Source organism: Prionailurus viverrinus, chromosome B4 (assembly GCF_022837055.1).
Source record: "Prionailurus viverrinus isolate Anna chromosome B4, UM_Priviv_1.0, whole genome shotgun sequence".
Taxonomy (NCBI): domain Eukaryota; kingdom Metazoa; phylum Chordata; class Mammalia; order Carnivora; family Felidae; genus Prionailurus; species Prionailurus viverrinus.
Window position 1 is genome coordinate 10,522,064 of NC_062567.1, and position 24,998 is coordinate 10,547,061.

The 24,998-nt window shown below is 41.8% G+C and overlaps 1 protein-coding gene across 1 annotated transcript in view; it reads right to left on the reverse strand.

Annotated features, from left to right (window-relative positions):
• The window catches only part of FAM107B (family with sequence similarity 107 member B), a 234,029-nt gene that overhangs the window by 137,886 nt on the left and 71,145 nt on the right, over positions 1-24,998 (reverse strand). The window contains exon 2 of the mRNA XM_047865342.1: positions 3,333-3,393. Coding sequence (XP_047721298.1) covers positions 3,333-3,393 — 61 coding nt within the window. The remainder of the gene's footprint in view (positions 1-3,332; positions 3,394-24,998) is intronic.

A 24,998-nucleotide genomic window follows, 5' to 3' on the forward strand; every position in this document is an offset into this window, starting at 1 on the left:
TATCTGATGATGAACATGCCTAGCACTGGTCTTGCTAAAATGAAGCACCAGCTGACAGCCACTCATGGTGTATCACATTAAAAGAGACTTATTATAAATGGGCACTCTATCCACTCAGCTAATATATCCATAAAGTCAAGGGGAAGCGCTCCCTGATTCTGAGTAGGCATTAGGGTTCTATTACACGCAGGTCACTTACTTAAAAAAAAAACCCTCAAATATACACAGACACTGAATTATTAGAGAGCAAATGACAGGTAATGATGATGGTAAAGTTTAAACACACTCCCAATTAACCTGTTCTAGCCCCTGGGTGGACCCTGCAAGTATAAATTATAGATCTCAGGATAAAGTGACTGATGCTTGAGGATTAGGTCAGCGGCCACAAAAAGAGGCTGAATGCCAAATAGGTATTGCTTAGATTCATTATATAGTATTTGGTTTTCACTTTATAAATATCCTGGCTAATGTGTCTTTCTTCACAAAAGGATTTCATATCTATTCTTCAAGACCCAACTCGTATGCTGCAATCCCTTGGATAACTTCCTGGATCCGCCAAATTGAGTTTCTCTCACCTCATCCCCCCACTCCTGTCTGTGTTTTAGCATGCACTGTATCAGACCTGTTGTCTTAGCCCTCTGTGTCCATGTTTTAGAGACATTATTTAAGTACAAGCTCTAAAGGCAAGACTTCCACAGAACCCTGCTTTCTCTAGAATTTACATTTTACTTGTTTTTTAAAGGGTACAATTTCTCCATAATTTACATTTTCCTTTTATTTGTTTAATTGCTGCATTTCTCATTTTCCCACAAACTCCATGAAACATGGAGTCATGTCTGTCCTAGTTACCACTCTAAATATGGCATTATTCCTAGCACAATGTCTAGCACATAGTAGGCATCCAATAAACATTTCTTAGTTATTGTATTTTATGTTCATACTTTTCAAATAACCTGGCAGACACAACTTACACATAATATGATTTCAAAGAATGGTTAATAAACACAGTGTATCTGAACTAATGGACAAAAACTAGAGGCAAAGTACACTAGTGCCACAGTGTAGAGATGCACTTTGGGGAGTAAATCCTGAATAAACGAAAGGGGCTCTGTAGTAAGTCCCAAAGTTGGTGAACCCAAGAACTTTTTAGAAGTAGTGAGAAATTTTTGCATTTTCTTCTAAAAATTTCTACTTAGAGAATAGCATTATTTGGTGTTTTTTAAGAAAACAGATGAATATTTACTCACAATCCAAATTCTAAAGCCATACAATTCAATCACAAAGAAATGTGGATTATAGATTTCTAACTAAACTGTGTCCCTCTTTTTCTGCAGAATTATGTTCATTGGGGTCTCTGACTCCAAATGTATTTCTGGAGGAAAATCTTTACCACTATATACATTTCTAGTAACACACTCGAAGGACTTAAAGATTGAAGAATGCTAGCAGACTGTTTGAGAATGGGATCCCTGATTTCTCACTCAGAGGTGTCATGTGGGATGTGTTGGAGTCAACTCATGTCTTAGAAAAGCTTTAGTGAGTAGTTGTGCCTTCACAACATGTGAGGTAGTCAAGTCTTTGGATGTGAACAAATGCCTTCAAAATCTAGTGGGCACTATACCAAGAGAGCAAGTGATACCATTTATAACAGCAACCAGGAAACTCAAAATCTCTTGGCCAAATTTGCATTGACCCAGCAATGGCCATTATCCCAGCCTTCTCTAGCTGAGGAACTGAAAATCAAGAGTGAGTGTGCAAAAGTAGCATTCAGAACAATTTTCATGGGTATGATACACAAGCTCCAACTCTGCCCACTCTATACCGCTACTTTCAAACTCCAAAACTCCTTACAAGCATCATCAACTCAAGGAAGCTTCTTAGATTCTACTTCCTCAATGTAACCAGAGGGCTTTGGTTGTATCAGTCTTTTCACATTATTTCTTGTGTTCCAAACACATCTATGCCTTAGACTTTTGTTTTCTTGAAGGCATGTGTCATGTATTATGCTCCTTTATAGCCCAATCTAAAGGGTCTACATCTAAAGTAGCTACAGAGTTGGCTCACATCAAACCCACCCTACCTATATCTCCATTATACAGAGAAAGAAAATACTTTGCATATAGTGGACACAAAGGACTCAAGTAAGAATTTACTGAATGACTACCAGGTTCCAGCCACTGTCCAAGGTGCTAAGATACTGTTAAATAAGACAGGCAAGGTTACTACTCTCTAGGGAACAATAAGTAACCAAACCAATCCATAGAAAGATAATTTTAGATTGTCATAAGAGTTATGAAACAAATAAAAATGGGCAATGACATGAGGAGTGGTAGGGAGGAATGACAAAGTGGCCTCAGGGAGTAGACATTTCAGTGGATGCCTGAATGATGAGAAGGAGGCAGCGAAGCAAGGATCTGCAAGGGGAGAGTGTCCTAGGGAGAGGCACCAATATAAAGCAATGTTTGTTATTGTTGAGGATAGACACTTGGGAGGGGTATAGAGGGAGATGGTGGAGATGCTTAATTGTTAAATCTCTTTCCTCCATCTATATCAGAGCAGGGTGCCACCTCTCCCCCCCACTTTGCATTTTTTTCATTACCATTTCCATTTTCTCAATCCTGCTCTCTGATTTCCATTAAAATGTAAGAACACGAGCCTCTGCCAGCAGCAAACACATCTGGATCCCTCTTCTAACCCCTAAACATCTAAAACACCAAGCTAAAATCCATTTGAATACAGAAGCAGAGACTTAGCTTTCATTATTGTTAGGTCCATTCAACTAATGTTTGTTTTTATGAGCATTGCTTGTCATTATCCTTACTGATCACAGTCAGAAACTAACTTATGAATTTACTCATCACTGTTTCTTTCCATAGTATCTCATAGGGAGTCCTATTATGGGGTAAATAGTCTTAGCAAAGCAGCGTATTTCACTATGCACTAACATAAAAAGAAACCCAGCAAATGCAACTAAGTATCATTTCCCAAGGTAATCATAAAAACTTCAGTGAACAGCTACACTACTTATTTTAGTATTCCCAAATTTGAAATTTCTTCATCATTATCATCATTTACTTCATTGCAAGTATTTGTTCATCAAGAACTGGAATCAGTAAAAGAAAGAAGAGAAGCAGCTAGTTTCGGCATGATGACCAGATTGTCTAGATATCGTGCCTGGAATACATCACAAGTGACATTTCTAGTCATGTTTCCAATCATTTGGAAAGTCACACAGACTTTCTCTGGCAACATGCAAAGCTTTTGGATGCTGCAAGCCCTGCTGTCAGCAACAGCAGCCCAGAAAAGGAGGCGTTGCGCTGAATGTACTCTACCTGATGCCATCTTCTGTTCCGACTCGAGACATTTAGGTTCTTCCCGGGAGTCCTCTTCTTCCTGAGTTACAGCCCCACAAACCAGAAAAATAGGGAGACATTAAAAATATGCACTAATTTACATAAACACTTTCTGCAAACCTACTGAATTAATATGAGTTCAAGATCTGAAAAAAATTAGACCAAACACTTAACGAACTGAGTCTTTGGACAAGCAACAAATTCAACACCAGATGTTGAGTAGAGTAACTACAGGAGTGCTGGGTTACAAACTCTAGGGTGCCAGCACAGGGAAGTCTCTATGGATGTGGTCCCTGAAGCAATACAATCCAGGGGCCCTCAGTGACTAACATGTTTGGGAGCATCGATTACTTAGGCAAAGTTGTGGTAGGTTCCTCCACAAGTCAGATATTCCACCAGCATGGTGTAACAAAGATAATTATGCTTTACTCTTCAGTATTCAAAGAGCTGATTTCACCTATTTTTGAAAAATCTATCACCATTCAGTTATTTTTTATCTCTGGGAAGTTGAGTAAACACATTCTTCTCTGAGTTCCGGTATGGTATTTTTTAATGACATTGTGACTCCTGTAGCATTGCTGAAGTAGACCGAGCTAGGAGTGAGGGAGGTAAATTAAAAAGAATGTCTACAAGATGCTTTTCTAATTCTGTCTGCAAGATGACTTTACACTGATTCCCTCACTTATTTTTTTCCTTCCTTGAACAAATATTTGAGTGCCTCTTATAGGCTATTTCTGTGGGACCTTAATTTCTATGCAAGATCCCTTCAATTACACTGCAAGCAGTTGTCTACTCAGCATCCTTCCCAGACTGGCACACTTTCTGCACATATTTTGTTCCTCCAAAGAATGTAGCCCACTAGAAGATGTTTTGGACCACAACAAAGCATGGGGGTGTGGAGTTCCATAAATGATAACCGAGGCTACTCTGTAACCAAAGTGGAACAATGGAACTCAAAAATTGATATTATCCATGGTAGGAGTACTCCCCCATTTGTTGTGAGTTTGCAGCTCCTAAGTACTATCTCATCTAGACGAGAATCCATCATACTCTCAGGCTTAGTTAGTAAGATAAAGAAGTGTTCTTTTCAACTTATGAAGAATAGTTTCTTTAAATTGTCATCACACTCAACTTACAAGGGAATTGATTTCACCTATGTTGGGAACAAATGCTTTTCCAGAGATCAAAATTCATCTTCAAATGTTCATCAGGGAGCAGTTCCAAAAACTTATTCTACTTTTGAAACCCATGAACCAGTATGGGCGATGTGAGTAAACACGCGTTCAGTTCAATTATCTCAAATTTAAAATTTGTAAGAAATTTTAATGATAATTGCTTCCAAAATTATATTTCTAAAAGGGATGTGAATTAATACTACACCAAAGGGCATGTAAATGATAGAAAGCCCCATTATACATAAACTAACTACAGCACCTAATTTCTTGTTTCACAAGGCCAAACAGGACTGTATATAATGAAAACACAGGAGTTATTTTATAACACAGCTATAGGGAAAGTCTCTCAAAATGCCCAAATAACCAAATAAAATTGTTTCATAGATGAAAGTATTCTCCTTTGAGCCTGTAACAGTGTTTACTTTTTATTGCTTTGAATTCCAGAATTGTGAAATAATGTAGCCCTTCAGCTTTCCTCCGAGCATATTATTTTATTTTAAAGTGCCCCTCCCCCAATTTTTCTCGTTAAATAGTAAAAATTGCAAAGCCCTGGAATGATCTGCAGATGGAAGGATATTTGGAATCCTCTTGGCTGGAGAGCTCTCAGCATAGAATAAACAAGCATCTGTCTTCGATAGTGTAAACTATGTTCTATTTAGAGAAAAAAGACTGAGCTTCTTAGATTCTTGTGTTTCTTCTCTTCAGTGCAAGTCTGTGATTTGCTGAATTTGTTCTCACTGGCTTTTCCCCAGCAGAGCTAGAATAAAATGACAACAGTCCAACTGTAGTAGACATCTGTTGATTTTGCTGCCTGGCATTCACTCACTCTATCTAGTAAGTGTGACCCGGTTTCCTCTTTAAAGTCATCCTCTTCCACTCTTCACCAACTGTGGCTCTTATGAAACCAGCCCAGAGCTCCATGGACCTCCCTCCATACTACTTACTCCAGGGGTGGTCATGTGACTCAGGGCAGGCCCATCAGTCCACTGCATTTCCGTGTGACTGGTTCGCAGTAGTCATGTGACCCAATCAAGGCTAATGATAGATTTCCTCTGGACTTTGGAATAGGAATTTGACTCCTATTCTTACCCAGTAAAACCTGAAGCGACTTTGAGGTTTGGAGCTGGTGCTGTCACACGCAGCTGAGACAGACATCCACACAGAGAAAGGCAGGGCCAAGAGACGGACTGATACCGAGTCCCAGTGATATCATTAGAGCCCCAAATCCAAGCATTCCAGAAGAAAGCTTAACCTTGGACTTTTCAGCCTAAGTCAGCTATTATGTTCCTTTTTCCTAAACACACACACACACACACACACACACACACACACACACACACACACATTTAGGGGCACCTGGGTCCTCAGTCAGTTAAGGGTCAGACTCCATTTTGGCTCAGGGCATGATCTCTTCCTGGGATGGAGATCTGTGACAGACTCTGTGCTGTCAGTGTGGAGTCTGCTTGAGATTCTCTCTCTCCTTCTTTCTTTCTCCCCTTCCCCCCCACCCCGCCTCAAAATAAATAAATAAACATTTTTTTTTAAACCACGATGATTTAAAAAATAAAAACCCATTTCTATCAGGTTTTCTGTCACTTCTAACAGAACCAGCCAATGCACCTCAGCTCTGGGCAGCCAGAGTGGCTGCGTTGGTCAATAGCTTCTGTGACTCACACACTATCTTGTATTTTAATCTATTTTTAAATGGAATATGACAGGGGTGATGCACTGACAAAGTGCTCAGAGGAAGTGCTAATACAATTTGGCAAACAACTGAGCTTTTCATCTATTTCTTCTGAGGTCTAATTCCAAGATGTTTTACTGAGAGGTCATGAGTTTTGTATTCTTTATGAGACGGTCAGTCAGGCTCGACCACAAGAGGAGTCAGAGGAGAGGAAAAGCAGGAAAAAATAAGTCTATCACCCTCACATGTCCTAGACAAGAGGCTCAGCCCACCTCGGAGGGCCACATGGGAAAGACACCAGAGTGGTTGGGGGCAAAAGACAGGAGCTAGGGGAGTCTTTAGGACATGGACTTTATTGGGGTTTCCACAAGGGAAAGGCAAGGCAGGGTGCAGTAAATAGCTTAGGATTGGCTACTTTAAATAATTTCAGTGGGCTTTGAGCCATAGGGATGGTCGCTAGTTGCCTGGTACCTGGCGCTGAGATAATTAAGGCAGAGGGATATTGCCTCCTGGGGTACACAGGCCAGACAGAGAAGGTCCAACTCTGGATTGGTTAGTTTGCCTCGTGCAGGCACAGTCCAGGCTGGACCCTTTGTTGTCTCTAAGAAATGGCTAGCAGAAAGGTTTTTGAGATATGTCAAAACATTACAATATACAGAAAATTTAAAATATTTGCAATACATCACACTTAACCACAACCTGAGTATGTTTACAATGAGTGAGTTCAAGGTATGTTTTAGTACAAATAAGTTTTTTTCCCCTAAGATTCACCTGTTTGAGCAATAGAAAATCAGTCAATCAACCAATCGATCAATCATTAACTGTATAAGCTCAGTGACATACTTTGAGTCATTTTAAGCTGGCCTCATAGTGCAACACTGACAGCTGGCATTTCACTCTAGGAGAGCAAGTTTAGAAACAAGATGGTAGTTCAAGAGAAAAATAGCATTCTTGACCAAGAATTAAGGAGATTTAGTCCCATTTGTCTCCACCTGTTGGAACAAGTACATGACTGACTCTTGGCGTCAACTTCCTCCATCTGGAAAATGGATTCCAAATATAACCATCCCTTCCCAAGAAAGTTGAATTCTAATTTTAAATAACTGCTTCCCTGTCACCAAATGTTTGAGGAGTCTTCAAGTCTTCTCTCTTATGGACTGTACTACAAAGAACGTCTTTCAGTGTAAGGGTTTTTGTTATTTCAAATTATTTTGGATTAAAGTTTCAAAGGAAGGATTTTGGATCAAAGATCATGAATGTTTTTGAGGCTCTTGATGTAAAACTCCCCCCCATACAAAATATTACAGTAAATTAATGTGTTAAAATGTGACAGTTCTGTTACATCCTCTCTAGCAGCATCTAAGTCCACATTTTGATGGATATGAAGTCTCCCATTGGAGGTAATTTTAGAAATGGATATCCAAAACTCACCATATTCCAGTGCCAAGAGTATCTTTCATTTCACTTGTTTTATTTTGGCACTGCATTGCTACTAGTAAATACATTTTTAATCTTCCATGGAATCCCATATCTAAGCCTTATCTATCCCGCTATTTTGTAGGATCTTCCAGGGCAAAAACTATGTTTCCTCTTCAAGCTTCATTCAGGCTCTACCCTCTTTGTCAACAGGTGCTTGTCAAACAATTGTTGAATAGATTCAATTGTTCCCCTACATTACACTTTTGTTTAATATCCAACCCAGTAACACAACCCACAATGAAACTTTGAACATTGTCCCGCCTAATAACAAAGATCAGGTCATAGTTTCTATAAGAAGGCCTTCCTGAAGCAGCTCCCATCTCCATCCCAAACTCTACCCCACTGTGTAGTAGTTCATTAGCCCTCAACAACTCTCTGAGGTAGGTGACCTTATTATCATCAGTCCTGTTTTATGGATGGAGAAACAGAGGCTCAGAGTGGCTTATTCACCCTGTAGTGGATACTATGATGTGACACCTGGAGGCTCCCTCAGGACTGAAAGATTTATTGTCAGAGCTACAAGAAATGTGGTTAATAGACAGCACTCAGCTGTCAGCATCCTGGAGGAGAGTTGCTAGGGCTGGTGGCACTTGGACTTGTTGACTTGAAGGCAGAGAGGCCCAGCCCCCTCACTTGATCTCGAGACAGCTCTGAAGGACCCTCCTAGCTCCAGAGCTGCCTGTTAGTGGAGGGCTTCATTGAGAAACTTCATTGTATCCCATCATTTCTCTCTGCCTAATCCTTCATCCTTCTCTTTCTTTCCACAAGGGTTGATCCCCAAAGCACTCCCTAATGAACTTTGCATATGCTACTCTCCATTTCAGAGTCAGCTTTCCAGGAACCCACCAACACACCCAAAGTAACATTTCCTGGAAGTGCCAAGAGGGAATTCAGACCCAGGTCTACCTGCCTCCAAGTCCGATGACATAAACCACTATACTAAAATCCCTCTTTAATATCAATCAGTGTCTCGCCCTTGTTCAAGCTATGGATGGATGCCTGGGCCCCAGCTCAGTTTCTGATTTGCTAAGAATGAGGTTTGGGGTGACCAACCATCCTGATTTGCTTGGAACTGAGGAGTTTTCCAGGATGCAGGACTTCTGGTGCTAAAACCAAGGAAGTCTTAGGGAAACTGAGATGAATTGGTCACACTAATTGGAGTGTGACCCTGGTATCTGCTATTTAAATGACCTCTAGATGTTTCTTTTCTTTTTTTTTTTAACATTTATTTATTTTTGGGACAGAGAGAGACAGAGCATGAACGGGGGAGGGGCAGAGAGAGAGGGAGACACAGAATCGGAAACAGGCTCCAGGCTCTGAGCCATCAGCCCAGAGCCCGACGCGGGGCTCGAACTCACGGACCGCGAGATCGTGACCTGACTGAAGTCGGACGCTTAACTGACTGCGCCACCCAGGCGCCCCATCCTCTAGATGTTTCTGATGCACTGAAAAAGCTTTAAAAATATCGTATATTTGTAAAAGAGAGTCCTAATTATGGATGAGTGTTTTTAAGCTAATATTTTGAACTCTCTGTTAGGCACTGCCTGTAAGAGCTTTACAATCTGTTTAGCAAATATTGTCCTCATTTTACAGATGAGGAAACTTAACAACAAAGATCAGAGAAATTAAGGAACTTTCCCCAAGTCACACAGCTAATAAGTGAGCCTGCAGAAAAACCCCGTTGGTCTAGAATCTATGCTCATAACCACCTCTCCATAATGTACACCAAATGACTTGTTCTCTCTAAATTTCCTCATCTGAAGATGGAGATAATATATATATCCATGGGTTTTTGTGAGGATAAAATAAATCTGTACAGCATCTATTCCAATGCCTGCTGCAGAGGGAATATATATTATGCACCTTTCCTTTTCTTCCAGTGTAAACACTTTGTTGGGTTGTATGTCCATTTTTTTGGTCCACTGGACCACTAAGGAAAGGATTACAGGTCATCCACCAAAAGCTCTTTCCTGACTATATTTAGAACCTAGAAAAATTCCATTTATGTCAATATATATTTACTGAGGAACCTCCATGTTCATGGAACTATGCTAAAAAACGTGGGTAATGCCACAGTGAATAGAATATAATCTTGGGCCTCCAGGAACTCATAACCACAGGAGAGACATATGACATTGATCTTAGTTTTCTTAGGGAATGAAAAATCCTAACTCTAACAAATAACTTTCTCTCCCTTCCTCTTCATGTGGTGTTGTGTGTAAATCATGTAGGATAAGGAGTAGAAAGAATTTCAATATTGGAACGTGAGAGAAAGAGCTTGGTTAGCACTTAGGACTAAGGGAAGGGTAATATAAATAAATTGGTTAACCCATGTCCTCAGCTTCCTCTTTCTGGGTGGGCAAACACAATTCCAAAGCTATGAACAAGTCTTTGAGCCTTGAGAGAAATGACTCTGGACCCCAGTGCACAGGTGAGGTGGCAGAAGCATCCAGTCAATTTTAAGACATGCTACACAGTTGTCATTTTAAAGAATTAATGCAGCAGATACAACTATTCTGAAATGTGCCAAGAACAATAGAGCAAGTGGGTGGAGACAGAAGCAAAGCCCATTGTCGTCTCACAGGGTGGTGGAAGGATGTGGCCCTTGGAGTTAGGGAGACCAGGGTTCAAATCCTGGCTGTGCCTTGTAGAAGCTCTGTGAGCCTCAGTTTCCTCATCAAAATGTACAAGTAATCACTTGATGTCCTTGCAGGACTGCTGTGAAGGTTAATGAGATGACAAGTGTAAGAATATCATACTAGTCACTACTAACATGACATAGAGTGGTGACTGTCTGCTCATCCAGCATCCACCCACCCCATCTGGTAAGAGCTGCCATCTCTTGGCCTCAAGGATTAATCTAGGTAAGAGGATGTAACTTAATTTAGGCTAGTCATCCTGACTTTACTGGGACTTCTCTGCTTGGTTGATGGATGTCTTACAGTCTTAGGTAGGAGCCTCAGAGCCAGTGACAGTCATATCCTCTGAGATAGCCTAAGAGAATGAACCCAGTGCTCAATGAGAAGCAGAGGCAAAAGGCAGAGTGGGAGCTATAATGGATGGTGGTCCTGTGTCCTATTCTGTGGTTTATTATTTCTATATTCCTCTGCCAAATCTATCAGTTTAGGCTACCCCTAACTTCTTGCTGCTCAGAGAATGCCCTTTCAGATAATTGTAGATGAAGGGGAGCCCAAGCAGAGCTGGGCCCATAGAGGATATTCTTCAGGAGCAAACACTGCAATTCACTAAGTTACCTAAGATCAGGGAGGCTCTGGGACCTTGACCAGAGGCTTGGTTCATTTACAGCCTACCCTACATGGTGCCCTAGAGTGCTAAGTCTGCTTTTCTTCATCTCTACTTATAGGAAAACTAAGTAGTTACAGGGAAAAGAAAAAGAAAAAGAAAAAGAAGAGGTATTAGATCTCATGCTTGTAAACTTGTAGTTCTCAAACTTGGGTATGTATCCAAATCATGTGGAGGACATGGCAAAAATACAGAGAACCCAGCCCTTTTCCATTTCGACAAGCCTGGGTCTCTGGATTTTATTTTTATTTTTATTTGTTAGTGCTTTATTTGTATCATATTAATACAGTGGAAAAGCATGTACATTGGAGTCAGATGAATAGGTACAAATCGCAGCTCTCCCACTTGTGAGTCATGGGATTTTAGCAAGTTCCTTACGTCACGTGTGCCTGCATTTTCTTGTGGGACAGTGTAGCTAATAATAGCTCTTCCCTCGGAGGGCTGTGGTGTGGTGAGTTTGTTAGTGGGTGTAAATGGAGCGATGCCCGGCACGTGAGGTGGTGGCGGCGGATGGTTTCCCCTTTTAGGGAAGTGACTTCCTGCAAAGGCACCAGCTCTATGTAAGAACAGTTTTGTGTCAGCTCATTTATCCATTCATTGTTTCCACGAATAGGACCCTGGTCAACTGCTTAGTTGTGTTTAGATATATACTGACAAACGCTTTTAAAAATCTGGTGTTTTATCTCCTTTTGTGGTCCTTAAAGAGATCCCTGAAAGATGATAGTACAGATGGAAAGATGTTAGGAGTCATCTGACATCTCCAAGCGAACCTGTTTTCTTTTCTTGTGTATTTGCCAGTTTCTAAAATGTCATATACAAAGGACTTTCCTTAATTCATTTTAGGTACATGGTTATAGTTCAGTTCATCTTACCATCTGGAAAGTTCCCTAACAATCAGACTAAAATTTCTCATGTTAACATCTCATTACTTCTTTTTAATTTTTTAAATTTTTTTAATGTTTATTTATTTTTGAGAGAGGGAGACAGAGACAGGGCACAAGCAGGGGAGGGGCAAAGAGAGATAGGGAGACACAGAATCCAAAGCAGGCTCCAGGCTCTGAGCTGTCAACACAGAGCCCGACGCGGGGCTCGAACCCACAAACTGTGAGATCATGACCTGAGCCAAAGTGGGACACTTAACCGACTGAGCCACCCAAGAGCCCCTCATTCCTTTTTTAAAACATATCCTAAATTTTTATTAAGTTTTTAATTTTAATTCCATGATAATTAACATACAGTGTCATATTAGTTTCCAGTGTACAATATAGTGACTCTACACTTCTATGCATTACTCAGTGTCCACATGACAAGTGTCCTCTTAATCCCCTTCATCTACTTCCCCCACCCTCACCCTCCTCCCCTCTGGTAAGCATCTGTTCTTTATAGTTAAGAGTCTGTTTCTTGATTTGTCAGTCTCTCTCTTTTTTTTCCTTTGCTTGTTTGTTTCTTAAATTTCACATGAGTGAAATCATATGCTATTTGACTTTCTCTGACTTATTTTACTTAGCATTATACTCTCTAGATCCAACCATATTGTTGCAAATGTCAAGATTTCATTCCTTCTTATGACCAAGTGATATTCCATTATCTATATCTATATCTATGTGTATATTTCCACATATATCTACATATATCTGTATATTTCTACATATATGAATATACCCACATATATCTATTTATATCTACATATGTAGATATACCTATTTATATCTATATCTATATCTAATCTGTATCTATCACTTCTTTATCCATTCACCTATCCATGGACACTTGGGCTGCTTCCATAATTTGGCTATTATAAATAATGCTGAAGTAAACATCAAGGGTCCATGTATCCCTTTGAATTAGTGTTTTTGTATTTTTTGGGTAAATACCCAGTAGTGCAATCTCTGGATCATAAGGTAGCTTTACTTTTAACTCTTTAAGGAACCTCCATACTGTTTTCCCCAGGGGCTGCACCAGTTTGCATTCCCACCAATAGTGGACGAGGGTTCCTCTTTCTCCACATCCTCACCAACACTTGCTGTTTTTTGTGGTTTTGATTTTTGCTGTTCTGACAGATGTGCTATCTCATTGTAGTTTTGATTTGCATTCCCCTGATGATGAGTGATGTTGAGCACCTTTTCATGTGTCTATTGCCCATCTGGGTGTCTTCTTTGGAGAAATGTCTGTTCATATATTCTGTCCATTTTTTAATTGGATCATTTGTTTTTTGGGTGTTGAGTTGTATCAGGTCTTAATAGGTTTTGGATACTAACCCTTTAGTTATGTCATTTGCAAGTATCTTCTCCCATTCAATAGGTTGCCTTTTTTTTATCATTTTATTTTTTCATCATTATGAGTATATTTGATTAGCTCTCCTGGTGATGCTAATACACACCCAAGTGTGAGAATCACTATTGTAAAGGATGGAAGTTTGGCCCAGAACTCAGATAATATCATCCAAGCTCTCTCTTTTTCTGTCTCTCCATTTGTCTGTTTCTATGTGTCACTTCTCAGGCCCCTCTTCACTGCACAGTCAAGACCACCAGGAGCTCTGGAGCTACATCCTTTCAGCTCATGCTTCAAAGGGGGACAAGGAGTATTTTAGTCCCTGCGCTCACATTCAGAGTTCTAGGGGAAGACTGTGACTGGTCTATCTTGATTCACATAGTCACAGCACATGCCTATCAGGGAATGGGGACTATGATTTTCCAGACCCATACTATTGCCCCTTCCAAGACTGCTAGAGGGAGAGGTACTGTGATTGTAAGCCTCACTAGAACCTCAGAAAACAGAAAGGCACAGTTCCCTAAGGGAAGGAAGGCTGTGTCCTGAGGTAAGGGAGGAAAGATACTGGCCACATTGCTGTTGAAAATATATACTCCCAAGTAGGCTGAATTCTCCAAAGCCACAGGACTAAAAATGCCTACCATGTGCCAGGAGCTTCATATATGTTACGTGTAACATGAGACAATATTTAAAACATTTAACAGTATGGATTAGCCACCAGCTGACCAGAATGGGGAAGGTCCTGGAGGTCCCAGAGGGAGAGAGGCCTTACTTAGCCCTTTAGTTCCTGGACCGTGCAGAGTTTAGAGGTCCAGGAAAAGGGGTGATGTGGAACATGGATGCCACTTAGGGATTGGAGAACAGTTATTTATCAGTCAACACAATGGTATTTTGATATTGGAATAGCCAACATGTTCTTCCTGATGTATACCTGCTGAACATTTTCAACCCTCAGTATCATCAGCCACGCTTCTAAAATAGAAGTACATCGTGGAAGTAAGCTATAATACACCAGAGGTATGCAAACCTCTCTCTAGAGTACCATTACACTCAAAGATTTGGGAAGGAAAGGGGCACCTGGGTGGCTTAGCTGGGTAAGTGCACGACTCTTGGTTTCAGCTCAGGTCATGATCTCACAGTTCATGGGATCAAGCCCCATGCTGGGCTCTGCACTGATGCTGTGGAGTCTGCTTGCAATTCTCTTTCTCTTTCCCTCTCCCCCCTTCAAAATAAATAGATATTTTAAAAATATTTGGGAAGGAAAACATTCCTTCCCAAACAAATCTGATGACATTGCAGAAAGGTGTGTAGAACAGACATAAATGTTTAGGATGATCACGAAATGTCAAAAGAAGTTTGGATGCAGGGTCACTGACTTGGGGTTACTTCTATAGACAAGATTGGAAAGCATTGTCAGGGGAACTGCAATGTTGATATTTGTGCCCCCATTATACAGAAGGGGCCCTGGCAGGTTGAGGACTTTGTCTAACGGTGCATGTTTTTTTTTTTCAACGTTTTATTTATTTTTGAGACAGAGAGAGACAGAGCATGAACGGGGGAGGGGCAGAGAGAGAGGGAGACACAGAACCGGAAACAGGCTCCAGGCTCCGAGCCATCAGCCCAGAGCCCAACGCGGGGCTCGAACTCACAGACCGCGAGATCGTGACCTGGCTGAAGTCGGACGCTTAACCGACTGCGCCACCCAGGCGCCCCTAACGGTGCATGTTTTAAATAGGGGCAAGAATTCACACCATCTACCTGGGGCAGAGGCCCAGGTCTCTCAGCAGTATCACACTACCTTTAAAGTCTGCTCCTTGATGGTGTTATTTTTAGAAAATTCCATCTTAAGTGGCAACAGCTAGTTATCACCTAGCTATACTTGTGAAAGGACCAACTGAAGAGAATTTTGGATAAGGAAGAACTTTGCAAAGGAACGAACAATTGTTCCTCACAGTTAAGGAGGGCCATTTCAAAGACAGGCCATTGTCTGTTTCAAGGTCTAGAGAGCCCCAGGCCAAGAAAACCACAGAACTATACTACGATACTACCTTGTCACATGGTGGAAATTTCAGAACCAGGAGCAGAGGGAAGTTTGACACAGTCTTTACAACTGTAATTCAGCACACTGGTCCAAAATTTAAAGCTGCAGGGGCGCCTGGGTGGCGCAGTCGGTTAAGCGTCCGACTTCAGCCAGGTCACTATCTTGCGGTCAGTGAGTTTGAGCCCCGCGTCGGGCTCTGGGCTGATGGCTCAGAGCCTGGAGCCTGTTTCCGATTCTGTGTCTCCCTCTCTCTCTGCCCCTCCCCCGTTCATGCTCTGTCTCTCTCTGTCCCAAAAATAAATAAATGTTGAAAAAAAAAATTTAAAAAAAAATTTAAAGCTGCAAAATGAGTGCAAAAATATTCAAATTAAAATAAACTGTCAGACTCCTGGCAAATGGAAGGAGTAAAGTCTGGTTGCCTGTACATGTTGCTATAGGCTGAATGTTTGTGCCCCCCTCAAATTCAGATGTGGAAATCCTAACACGCAAGGGGATGGTATTTGGAGGGGAGCCCTTTGGGGGTGATCAGGTCATGAAGGTGGAACCATTAGAGGAGATGAGTGCCCTTATAAAAGGGACCCCAGGGAGTTCCCTTGCCTTTTCCACCTGTCAGGACATAGTCAGGAGAAGGCCATCAATGAACCAGGAAGCAAACTCTCACCAGACCCTAAATCTGCGGGTGCCTTGATCTTGGACTTTCCAGTCTCTAGAACTGTGAAAACTACACGATCATTGTTTAAGCCACCCAGTGCATGGTAGTTGCGTGAGCAGACTAACACCCTAAATTACTGAGGGTTATTATACATCCTGCGTAGAGATTTGTATTACAGATCTTGAATGAGTGACAGGAGAATCATAAAACTCTTCAGCTACTTACAGCATCTAGTTCTACTCCAGAAACACTTGTTGAATGAATAAATGAATAAATAAATGAATGTTTTTTTAAGAAAAAAATTTTCCAAAATATTCTTCCTTCCTTCCTTCCTTCCTTCCTTCCTTCCTTCCTTCCTTTCTTTCTGTAAAACTGAAACTCCAGGAAGCTATGCGTCTATCATGTGGCTTCAAGCACTAGGAGGCACACTGCCAAATAATCCTGGGAGAAGATGTAAGTTTGAGAGATCATGTACCAAAAGGATTTCCAAAATACGCTGTGAATGAGAAGCAGGATTTATGTTGGAAATCAGGGCACTAGTTTTTATTCTTCTCCATACTGGTTCACAAAATTAGCAATATCTCATATCTGCCTAGTACCTCTCAATTTATAAAGAGCTGTCCAATACATGGTTTTATTTGACTCCTTCAAAAACTTTGTGTGCTGGGCAGAGCATTATCTCCCTGTCTAGGGAAAATGTACTGTTTCCTCTGCTCATACTTACACTTCTGACCCAGATATGTGGGTTTTGTCCCACACTGAACAATTCTCTGACACCAGCTCGGTATTCACAGTTCACTTCGACACTAACCAGAGTTAGCACAGACCCCCCAGGTTAAGGGCTCAGACCCTCCCCCGCCCCAAGGTTGGTCCCACTTGAAACTCCAATCAATAGTAGGTCTCCGTGTTACCTACAAATTCTGTTCAACTTGGTTACAAATTGGAGGTTCCCACAACTCCCTCCTTGGGCTTGATAATTTGCTAGAGATCCCAGAACCCAGGAAAACAGTTTACTTACTACTGCTGATTTATTACAAAGGATATTTTAAAGGATATACATGAACAACCAGACCAAGAGGTACATAGGGCAAAGTCTGAAAGGGTCCCGAGTGCAGGAACTTGTGTCTCCATGGAGCTGGGGGGCACCACCCTCCCAGCAGGTAGATGTATTCACCAACCTATAAGATTTCCCAAACCTGTACTTTGGGGATTTTTATGAAGGCTTCATCATGTAGACATGATCAGTTATTAACTCCATTTCCAGCCCCTCTCCTCTTTCTGGAGAATTGGTTGGCAGCAGGGGTGGAGGGGAAGGGAGCAGGAAGCTGAAATTTCCAAGCTCCTAATCATGGATTGGTCTTTCTGGTGAGCAGTCCCCATCCAGGACCTCAGCTAGTGTTGTCTCATTAGAACAAAAGGTGCTCCTATCAGCCAGGAAATTGCAAGGTACTTAGGAGCTCTGTGAAAAACCAGGGCAGAGAACAATATCATACACGTGTGTGTGTGTGTGTGTGTGTGTGTGTGTGTGTGTGTGTGTACATATATATTTCTTACTATCTCACACCCCCATTTTCCATTTGAGGAATTTGGGCTCCACAGTCACAACTGTAAAGAAAGGCAAGGCCAGACACTGTTCACTAACCACTAGAGTTTTCCAGAGCTCCCATCCATCCCTCAGAGTTTAGGCAGAGGGATCAGAATATAGGAGGGGGACCCAAAAGCAGAGAGGGGGCAACGGTGCTACCAGAGACCCACACTGAAGCAGTGTGAACATGTTCTTAGAGCTATCACAAGAATTCTAGAGGTGACTTCTCAGCCCTGGGTTTCATGTCCTGATCAGCCTTACTTGCAGAACTTATTCTAGGCTGAGACATTTATGGAAGCTGGAATTATGTTTGTGTAGAGGTCACACCCCTAGGTAGTGACACCCAAAAGCTCTTTTGATTTCCTGTAGAACCTTCCAGAATAACTGAAAATTTGATGGTGGATTTTTTTTGGGAAACCTAAATTTTTCTAGTCCTAGCTGAAACTGAAGCTGGTGGTAAGGAAATTTAGGCTCAATGTCCGGCACCCAACTGCTTTTCCTGAAGCTTGAATCAACAGAGAGTACTATTTATAAATTGCCCAAGTGAACTTAAAATTTTGTCTAGATTCATCCTGGCGAAAAAAAGGCTAAATTGGAGGTTGCTTGATGTCAACTAAGGAACGGAAGAGAGGGAGGAAGGAGAAAGCCGACCTGCTGTCCTGCCTTCTCCTGGGCTCCAGCACTATGCAGGGTCTTGACTAAGCATACATCTTAAAGCAACATCATTTTTAAATATAATTGCACCAGCTCTTTTAATTACAATAGTGTTTTGGAACTCATGGCTTTCCAGTTTCCCTCACAGAAGCTTTATGCTCAAAAAAGACCTAGCAAAGCCAGAGAGGACTAAGGATTTCCCTGGGTCAATATATACCTCTCATCTTTCCGGCTGTGGTCCCAATAAGAGAATTTTTGGAAAAAAAATTTTTTTCTTCCACGCGTCCTCATTAATGTCATTTTAGAAAGACAATGACATCTGGTGGGAAATGAGAGCCACCTGCCAGTCTCACAGAATTGTGTGAAGTTGACGAGGTTCACACGGCCCTGGCCTTCACTTCCTCCTTAACAAAATGGACAGAAATGCAGCCCTTCTCCAGGCCAGGGCAATGCTTCCAGATCAAGTAAGGGAGGGATTGCGAAAAGCATCCCGAGCTTTTTTGCATAACAGAAGGCTCAACATTCTTATTTGGAAAGAGAATTATGAAGGTCAGTTATCTTTTTGCTTCATTAAAGCCCAGGCACTTCCGTGTATATACAAAATCAACACAAATGGATAGAATTCTGTCACCTTGCACACAATGATCACTCAGCAAATATTTATATTTTGTGGGCTAACCTCACCATATAGACATTTGCAGGTCTGCTTGGAATGCACAGAAAACTCAGCAGAAGGAACAGGTTGGGGGTAGGGCAGATTATAATGAAAAGTGCTGCTCAGAGTTCTTTTCTTCCCTTTTCATTCCCTTTTCTGCCTATAAATGCTTCTCTGCCCAATTCTTACTTGTGGATAGAGCCTGATAGACCCACTCCAAGACCATAACGGTCAAGGTCATACACATGCATACTCAAACATAAATACACACAAACACACACATAGACAAACACATAAACACACACATACACAAATACAAATACACAAGTATATCCACACAAATGCACACATATGCACACAATTGAAACACACACACATATGCACATACTTAAATACACAAACACACATACATGCACACTTAAATACACATACATACACATACACATAAACACACAAATGCACATGTACACACGTACACAAACACACACATAAACACACATACACATACTACTCAAACACACATACATGGACAAATATAAACACAAACACACACATACATACACACACAAACACACATATATAAACATATACACATAAACACATATACATGTACTGACACATGCATGCATGTACGTACACAAACAAGTACACATACAAACATGCACACAACCTACCCAGAGTGGACAACACAACAAGGAATGACCTGGTAACGAAATCCTTTGGTTGCTAAGCCTCCCATGCCCCCTGCCCCTGCCTCTGACCTTCATATTGGGAACCATGTTGTCTATTTCAGCATCTCTTTTGTCAGAGCTTCCAGAAAGAGGAGTTACTGGGAACTTGAGTGTTAACTTAAGCGATGCCCAAAGTTCCTTTACAAGGAATTAATAACCAGAGTTCCCTTCTTCCAGATGTTCCTCCACAGTCGGGGCGCCCCTCCACCCACCTTCCTGCTGGCGGACGCTTCCCACAGCCGCTGCAGACGTGCTCCAGATGGACCGCTGCCCCAGTGCTCTCACTGAGCCTTGCCTTCTCCTTGCCTACTCCTCTAAGGGAGAAGAAATGTGCTTCCTGGGGAAGGGGTCAATAGTGGGCTTTAATCTAGAAAACCAGGGAAGAAGTACTATAGTCGAATGGCAAGCATTTTTTTTTAATTTTTTTTTAACGTTTATTTATTTTTGAGACAGAGAGAGACAGAGCATGAATGGGGGAGGGTCAGAGAGAGGGAGACACAGAATCCGAAACAGGCTCCAGGCTCTGAGCTGTCAGCACAGAGCCCGATGCGGGGCTCGAACTCACGGACCGTGAGATCATGACCTGGGCTGAAGTCGGATGCTTAACCGACGGAGCCACCCAGGTGCCCCATGGCAAGCATTTTTAATTTCATGGGAAACTGAGTCATTCAACAAGCAGTGATTTGAGCACCCACTCTGTGCCTGTCAGTGGATTCAGTGTGGAAGAGACAAGGGGGACCAACGCATGGCCCTGACCTTCAAGGACTCCCTAGAGCAGGAAACCAATCATTAGAACAGGAGAAGCACTAGGGAGGGTAAAGAGGAAGGGACTCAGGAGTCTGCACATGACAAGAGGGGAGAGAAGGACAACTTCTCAGGGGAGATGACACCACGTGGGAAGGGGTGGTTTTCCAGGTAGGGAACCACTTTGAGAAAGAAAAAAAAAAACACCTCTGATATTTTTTGCTTTCAATTTCTTCCTAAAGTTTTTAAAGTATATTTATACCTTATATCTCAGAGACAGCCTATGTACCCTATGTCTTCCATGGGTCCCATTGTTCTCTGCCTGCCTGAGGATAAATCACAGGTTCCCTTGCCCTCTGGCCCCCCACTGGAGTCAGTCCTGGGGAACAAGGTGCAGGAGGCCTGAGGGAGGATGGTGAGGTCAAGGCTCTTATTCCGCTCTCCCATCAAGGCAGTCTTCTCTAGGAAATGCTCTTTTTTTCTAGGTTCCTGTTGCGGCTTCCTCTCCACCCTCATCCCTTTGGGTTTAGGAGCAGTAACAGCTCTTGCCCTGAGACTAGTATCCTTTGCGGTTCCTCTACATCCCACCCACACCTAACAAAAGTTGCTTTATTAAGCTCTCCTTGAATTATTCTAATTGGAGGGCCATCTGTTTCCTGTTGGGATCTTGACTGATAGAGCAAATAGCAAATATATCAGGGAGGGCAGGATGCAAAAACTATATAAACGTGTGTGTATATGTGTGTACATATATGCCAGTGACAGTAGTGATAGTGTCTGATTTAGTCATTTATTCCACAGCCATTTATTGATGACCAACTATGGGAAAAATACAATGGATAAGGAAACCACACTTTCTGGATTTTATCAGAGTGTCAGTTACAACATTTTTTGTTATGGTCAGATTGTGTATTTTAATTTGGAGTTCATTAAATATGATCTCAATAGCCATGGGCAAGGGGAAGATGAGTACGATGAATCAGTTCTCTTAGTGTTTATACTCAAGCATAGCTTAGTTCTCTACAGTTCAAGTCAATAAAAGAAAAAAGCAAGTGGAGAAAGTCTGAGATATGATCAAGTACCAGATGTACATTTTTCAGGTTACACTATGGGTAACCTCACCTGCTAGGAGGTAAGTCTGTTGCTTTGGGGTCAAAGCAGTGGTGAAAATGAAGTCTCACCACGAGCCAGACAGCAGAAGCTTCACATACAATATTGAATCTATTCTTCAAGGAAACCCCTATAAACCAGGCATGGTTTTTCTCATTTTGCAGAAAGCTGAGGCTTAAAACATTAAGCAGTGAGCAGTACTAGTTAGCATCTGGATTCAAATTCAAGTCTATATCCAAGACCCATTCCTCTTTATTCTATGTCTCTTCCAGGAATAGACCACTCACGGCCAAGACCAGAGGGTATTTGGTGAATAAGAGACAATTACAGCTTTGAAGGCAAAGGGCTATCCTGCAATTTTGGCTTACTCTCTGTTATTATATCGGCACAGTGAGAAATGGGCTGGGAAACCAACCTTACAGGAATTTCCTTTTGATTCTGCATGGTAGAAACAGACCTCAGCTAACAATCTGCTCTGAGATCAGAAAGAAGGTCAAGGGGCAAACAAAACAAGCTGTACTCCAGCGGCACACCAAGATTTGTTTCCGTGGAGTCTATGGCTCCCTTTGAACTATCTAATAATTATTAGTTTCAGGAGGTAGTAGAGTTTAGCATGTCAATGGGAGGGTATCTAAGGGACACATTTGAAACTTAAGGCTGTCCTGGGGCGCCTGGGTGGCTCAGTCACTTGAACGTCCAACTCTTTACTTCGGCTCAGGTCATGATCTCATGGTTCATGAGTCTGAGCCCCGCATCAGGCTCTATGCTGGCAGCGTAAAGCCTGCTTGGGATTCTCTCTCTCCTTCTCTCTCTGCCCCTCCCCCACTCATTCTCTCTTCCTCTCTCTCAAAAATAAATAAACATTAAAAAAATTTTTTAAAAGAAATGTAAGGCTGTCCTACCTGTGATTAGCTACACTGGGGCTAAGAGTGAGCAGCTTTGCTCTCTGCTTCCTTTGGGTACAGGACAGCCAATCTAATCACACAAGAGGATTCTTATGAGTGGCCAGTAATACAAATGCTTATAAATTTAAAGTAATCCATAAATTTTGAAGAATTCAAATTTAAGACCTGTTGATGCTCTTATAAAAGCCTACCTTCCCTTCCCTTTAAGTACCCATATACCATGGTTTAAGTACCCATATACCACGGTTTATGCCCATTGTCCCAGAATGATTATTAATGCTGTCTTCTTTCCTTCTCAGAAGTGTTGTTTTAGATGATAAATTATCACTCTATTTTTGCTATATATAAGTGATTGATAAAAGAAAGTGAGGCAGTGGGATCCTGAGCTTGAAATACCCCAGGTCTAGCTTCAGAATAAGTGCTGTCTTGCTGCGTGTGCCTAGGTTATTCAATTAACCTCTCTGATCCATTATGTGCCAAATGAGAAGAAAACATGTGGCCAGTGACTTTTATGAGCAATAACAAGCAGAAATCGTTCATAAAGTTATACATCTTGGAGCCAGAAACAACCTGGAGAGATCATTTAGCACACAGGGGCTATGAAGAGCCATCCAAAAATCACAATGATCCAGTCAGTTTTCCCCAAAGATTTCTATTGTTTTGAAGAAGTCTAGCAACTCAACCCAGCCAAGGTAAACCAAATGATAGAGAGCTGATGGCCTGGTGACTCAAGTCTTTTATCAAGTGGAATTCTAACTACTAATCACGCTTTGTCTGTTTGTTGCATTTGCCAGAAGAAAATATCTAGTGGTCCCAGTGCCCTATTAACAAACATCAGAAAGGTGACCGTCCTGGATTCAGCAGCGGGTTCTGAATGGGGATTGTACTTGCCACTTCATGAGCAGATTTCACAGAGAAGGGTGGGATGGGGGGACCCCAATCCCAAGGGCCTGTCAGGTGTAACCAGGGGCACCATGACTGGATCCAGTGATTTGTTTCTTCAGTGTCCCTGAAGACTGTCACAGTCTGCTCCTCTCTGTCTTGTTTGCTCTTGCCTCAAGTCAGCTATGTCTCCAATCCCCACTCCTCAACAAGTCCTAGCAATTTTATTCAGATAATGTCTGATAAATTATCAGTTTAGAGGGATACAGGGGGTAGGGAGGTACAACGAAAAAATAAGCCACCAAAGTGCATGGTATTTGGCCCAAAGCCTAGAAAGGGAGCTGATCCCATCCTTAGGCCTCTACTGAGGGTATAGACAGAAAGGATATAATACCTCAGCCACTTAATGGACAAACTAGAAAAGGCTCCCCTGGCCCCTCTGCTCCTTCATCTTCTTGTAACTTCTCCTTTCCTCCTTGTCCTCATCCTAGACACCCAACCCTGCCTCCTCCAAGCCCACCTCAGTCCCAGAAATGACACTGGGAAGTTCCTTAAGATTTGCCATGGCTGGAATCTGGAATCACTTCCAGGGCAAGAGTCCTGGGTTTTTTAAATAACACAGGGGTTTGCATTTGTGGAATTGGAAAGTCTGCGATGCCTGCACAACAATTAATCATAGGCCAAATTCAAATTTGTGTGCCAAAAATTTATAAAGTACTGTGTTACAGAATCTGTTTTTCTCCCTCTTATGACAGCTTTAGAGGAACGGAGGAGGGGCAAATAAAAATAGCCACTTTCCAATGCCTCTACTTCTAGGGTAACATATAAGGGTGCCCTTGAAAGCTATATTATCCTTCTGCAAAATGGTTGCCTGTGTGCTTCAGTGTGAGCAACTACTGTTTGAGCATAGAGTTTGTGACATCCATCTCAATGTACTTTCATCCAGACTATTTCTACGGTTTTGTGCCTTTATCGCCATGGGGCCAACTGCCACACATTGGCCCAGTCCCAGTTCAACTTGTGGTCTTGAAACACAAATACCAAGATTAAAAATAATGTCCATAGTGGGGCACTTGGGTGGCTCAGTCGGTTAAGCATCTGACTCTTGATTTCAGCTCAGGTCATAATCTCAGAGTTGTGAGATCAACCCCACATTGGACTCTGCGCTGAGCATGGAGCCTGCTTATTCTCTCTCTCTCTCTCTCTCTCTCTCTCTCTCTCTCTCTGCCCCTCCCCCACTCACGCATGCTTATGCATATGCATTCACTCTCTCAAAAGAAATAAACATTTAAATAATAATAATAATAATGTTCACAGTATTTTTAAAATCCATAAAAACAAATCATTCCTATAGTAATACTCCTAAGCCAACTTCTATCATGGTGGATTTGCCAAGAGAGAGGCAGAAACCCACTGCGGGCAGTTCCCTGTGTCTTTTTAATTTAGCAATCAAACGCCCAATTGAACGAGTTATTTGAGTAAAAGGAGAAAGAAGGGATAATGTCAAGTGTAGGTGGAACTAAAATGCAATACCTGGAGGGCTAATAGAGAACATTGGAAACTATTCACCAAATAGTTACCGCTTACACTCACACGTCTATCATACTTAACAATTATAAAAGATAGTTCACATACGTTATCTCACATGAGCTGTGAAACAGCCCTTGGAGGAAAACACTATCATACTCACTTACCACTTGGACATGCTAGGGCTCAAAAAGGTTATTATGTGATTGACCAAGATCGTAGAGCTAATACTCAACTCCAGATCTGT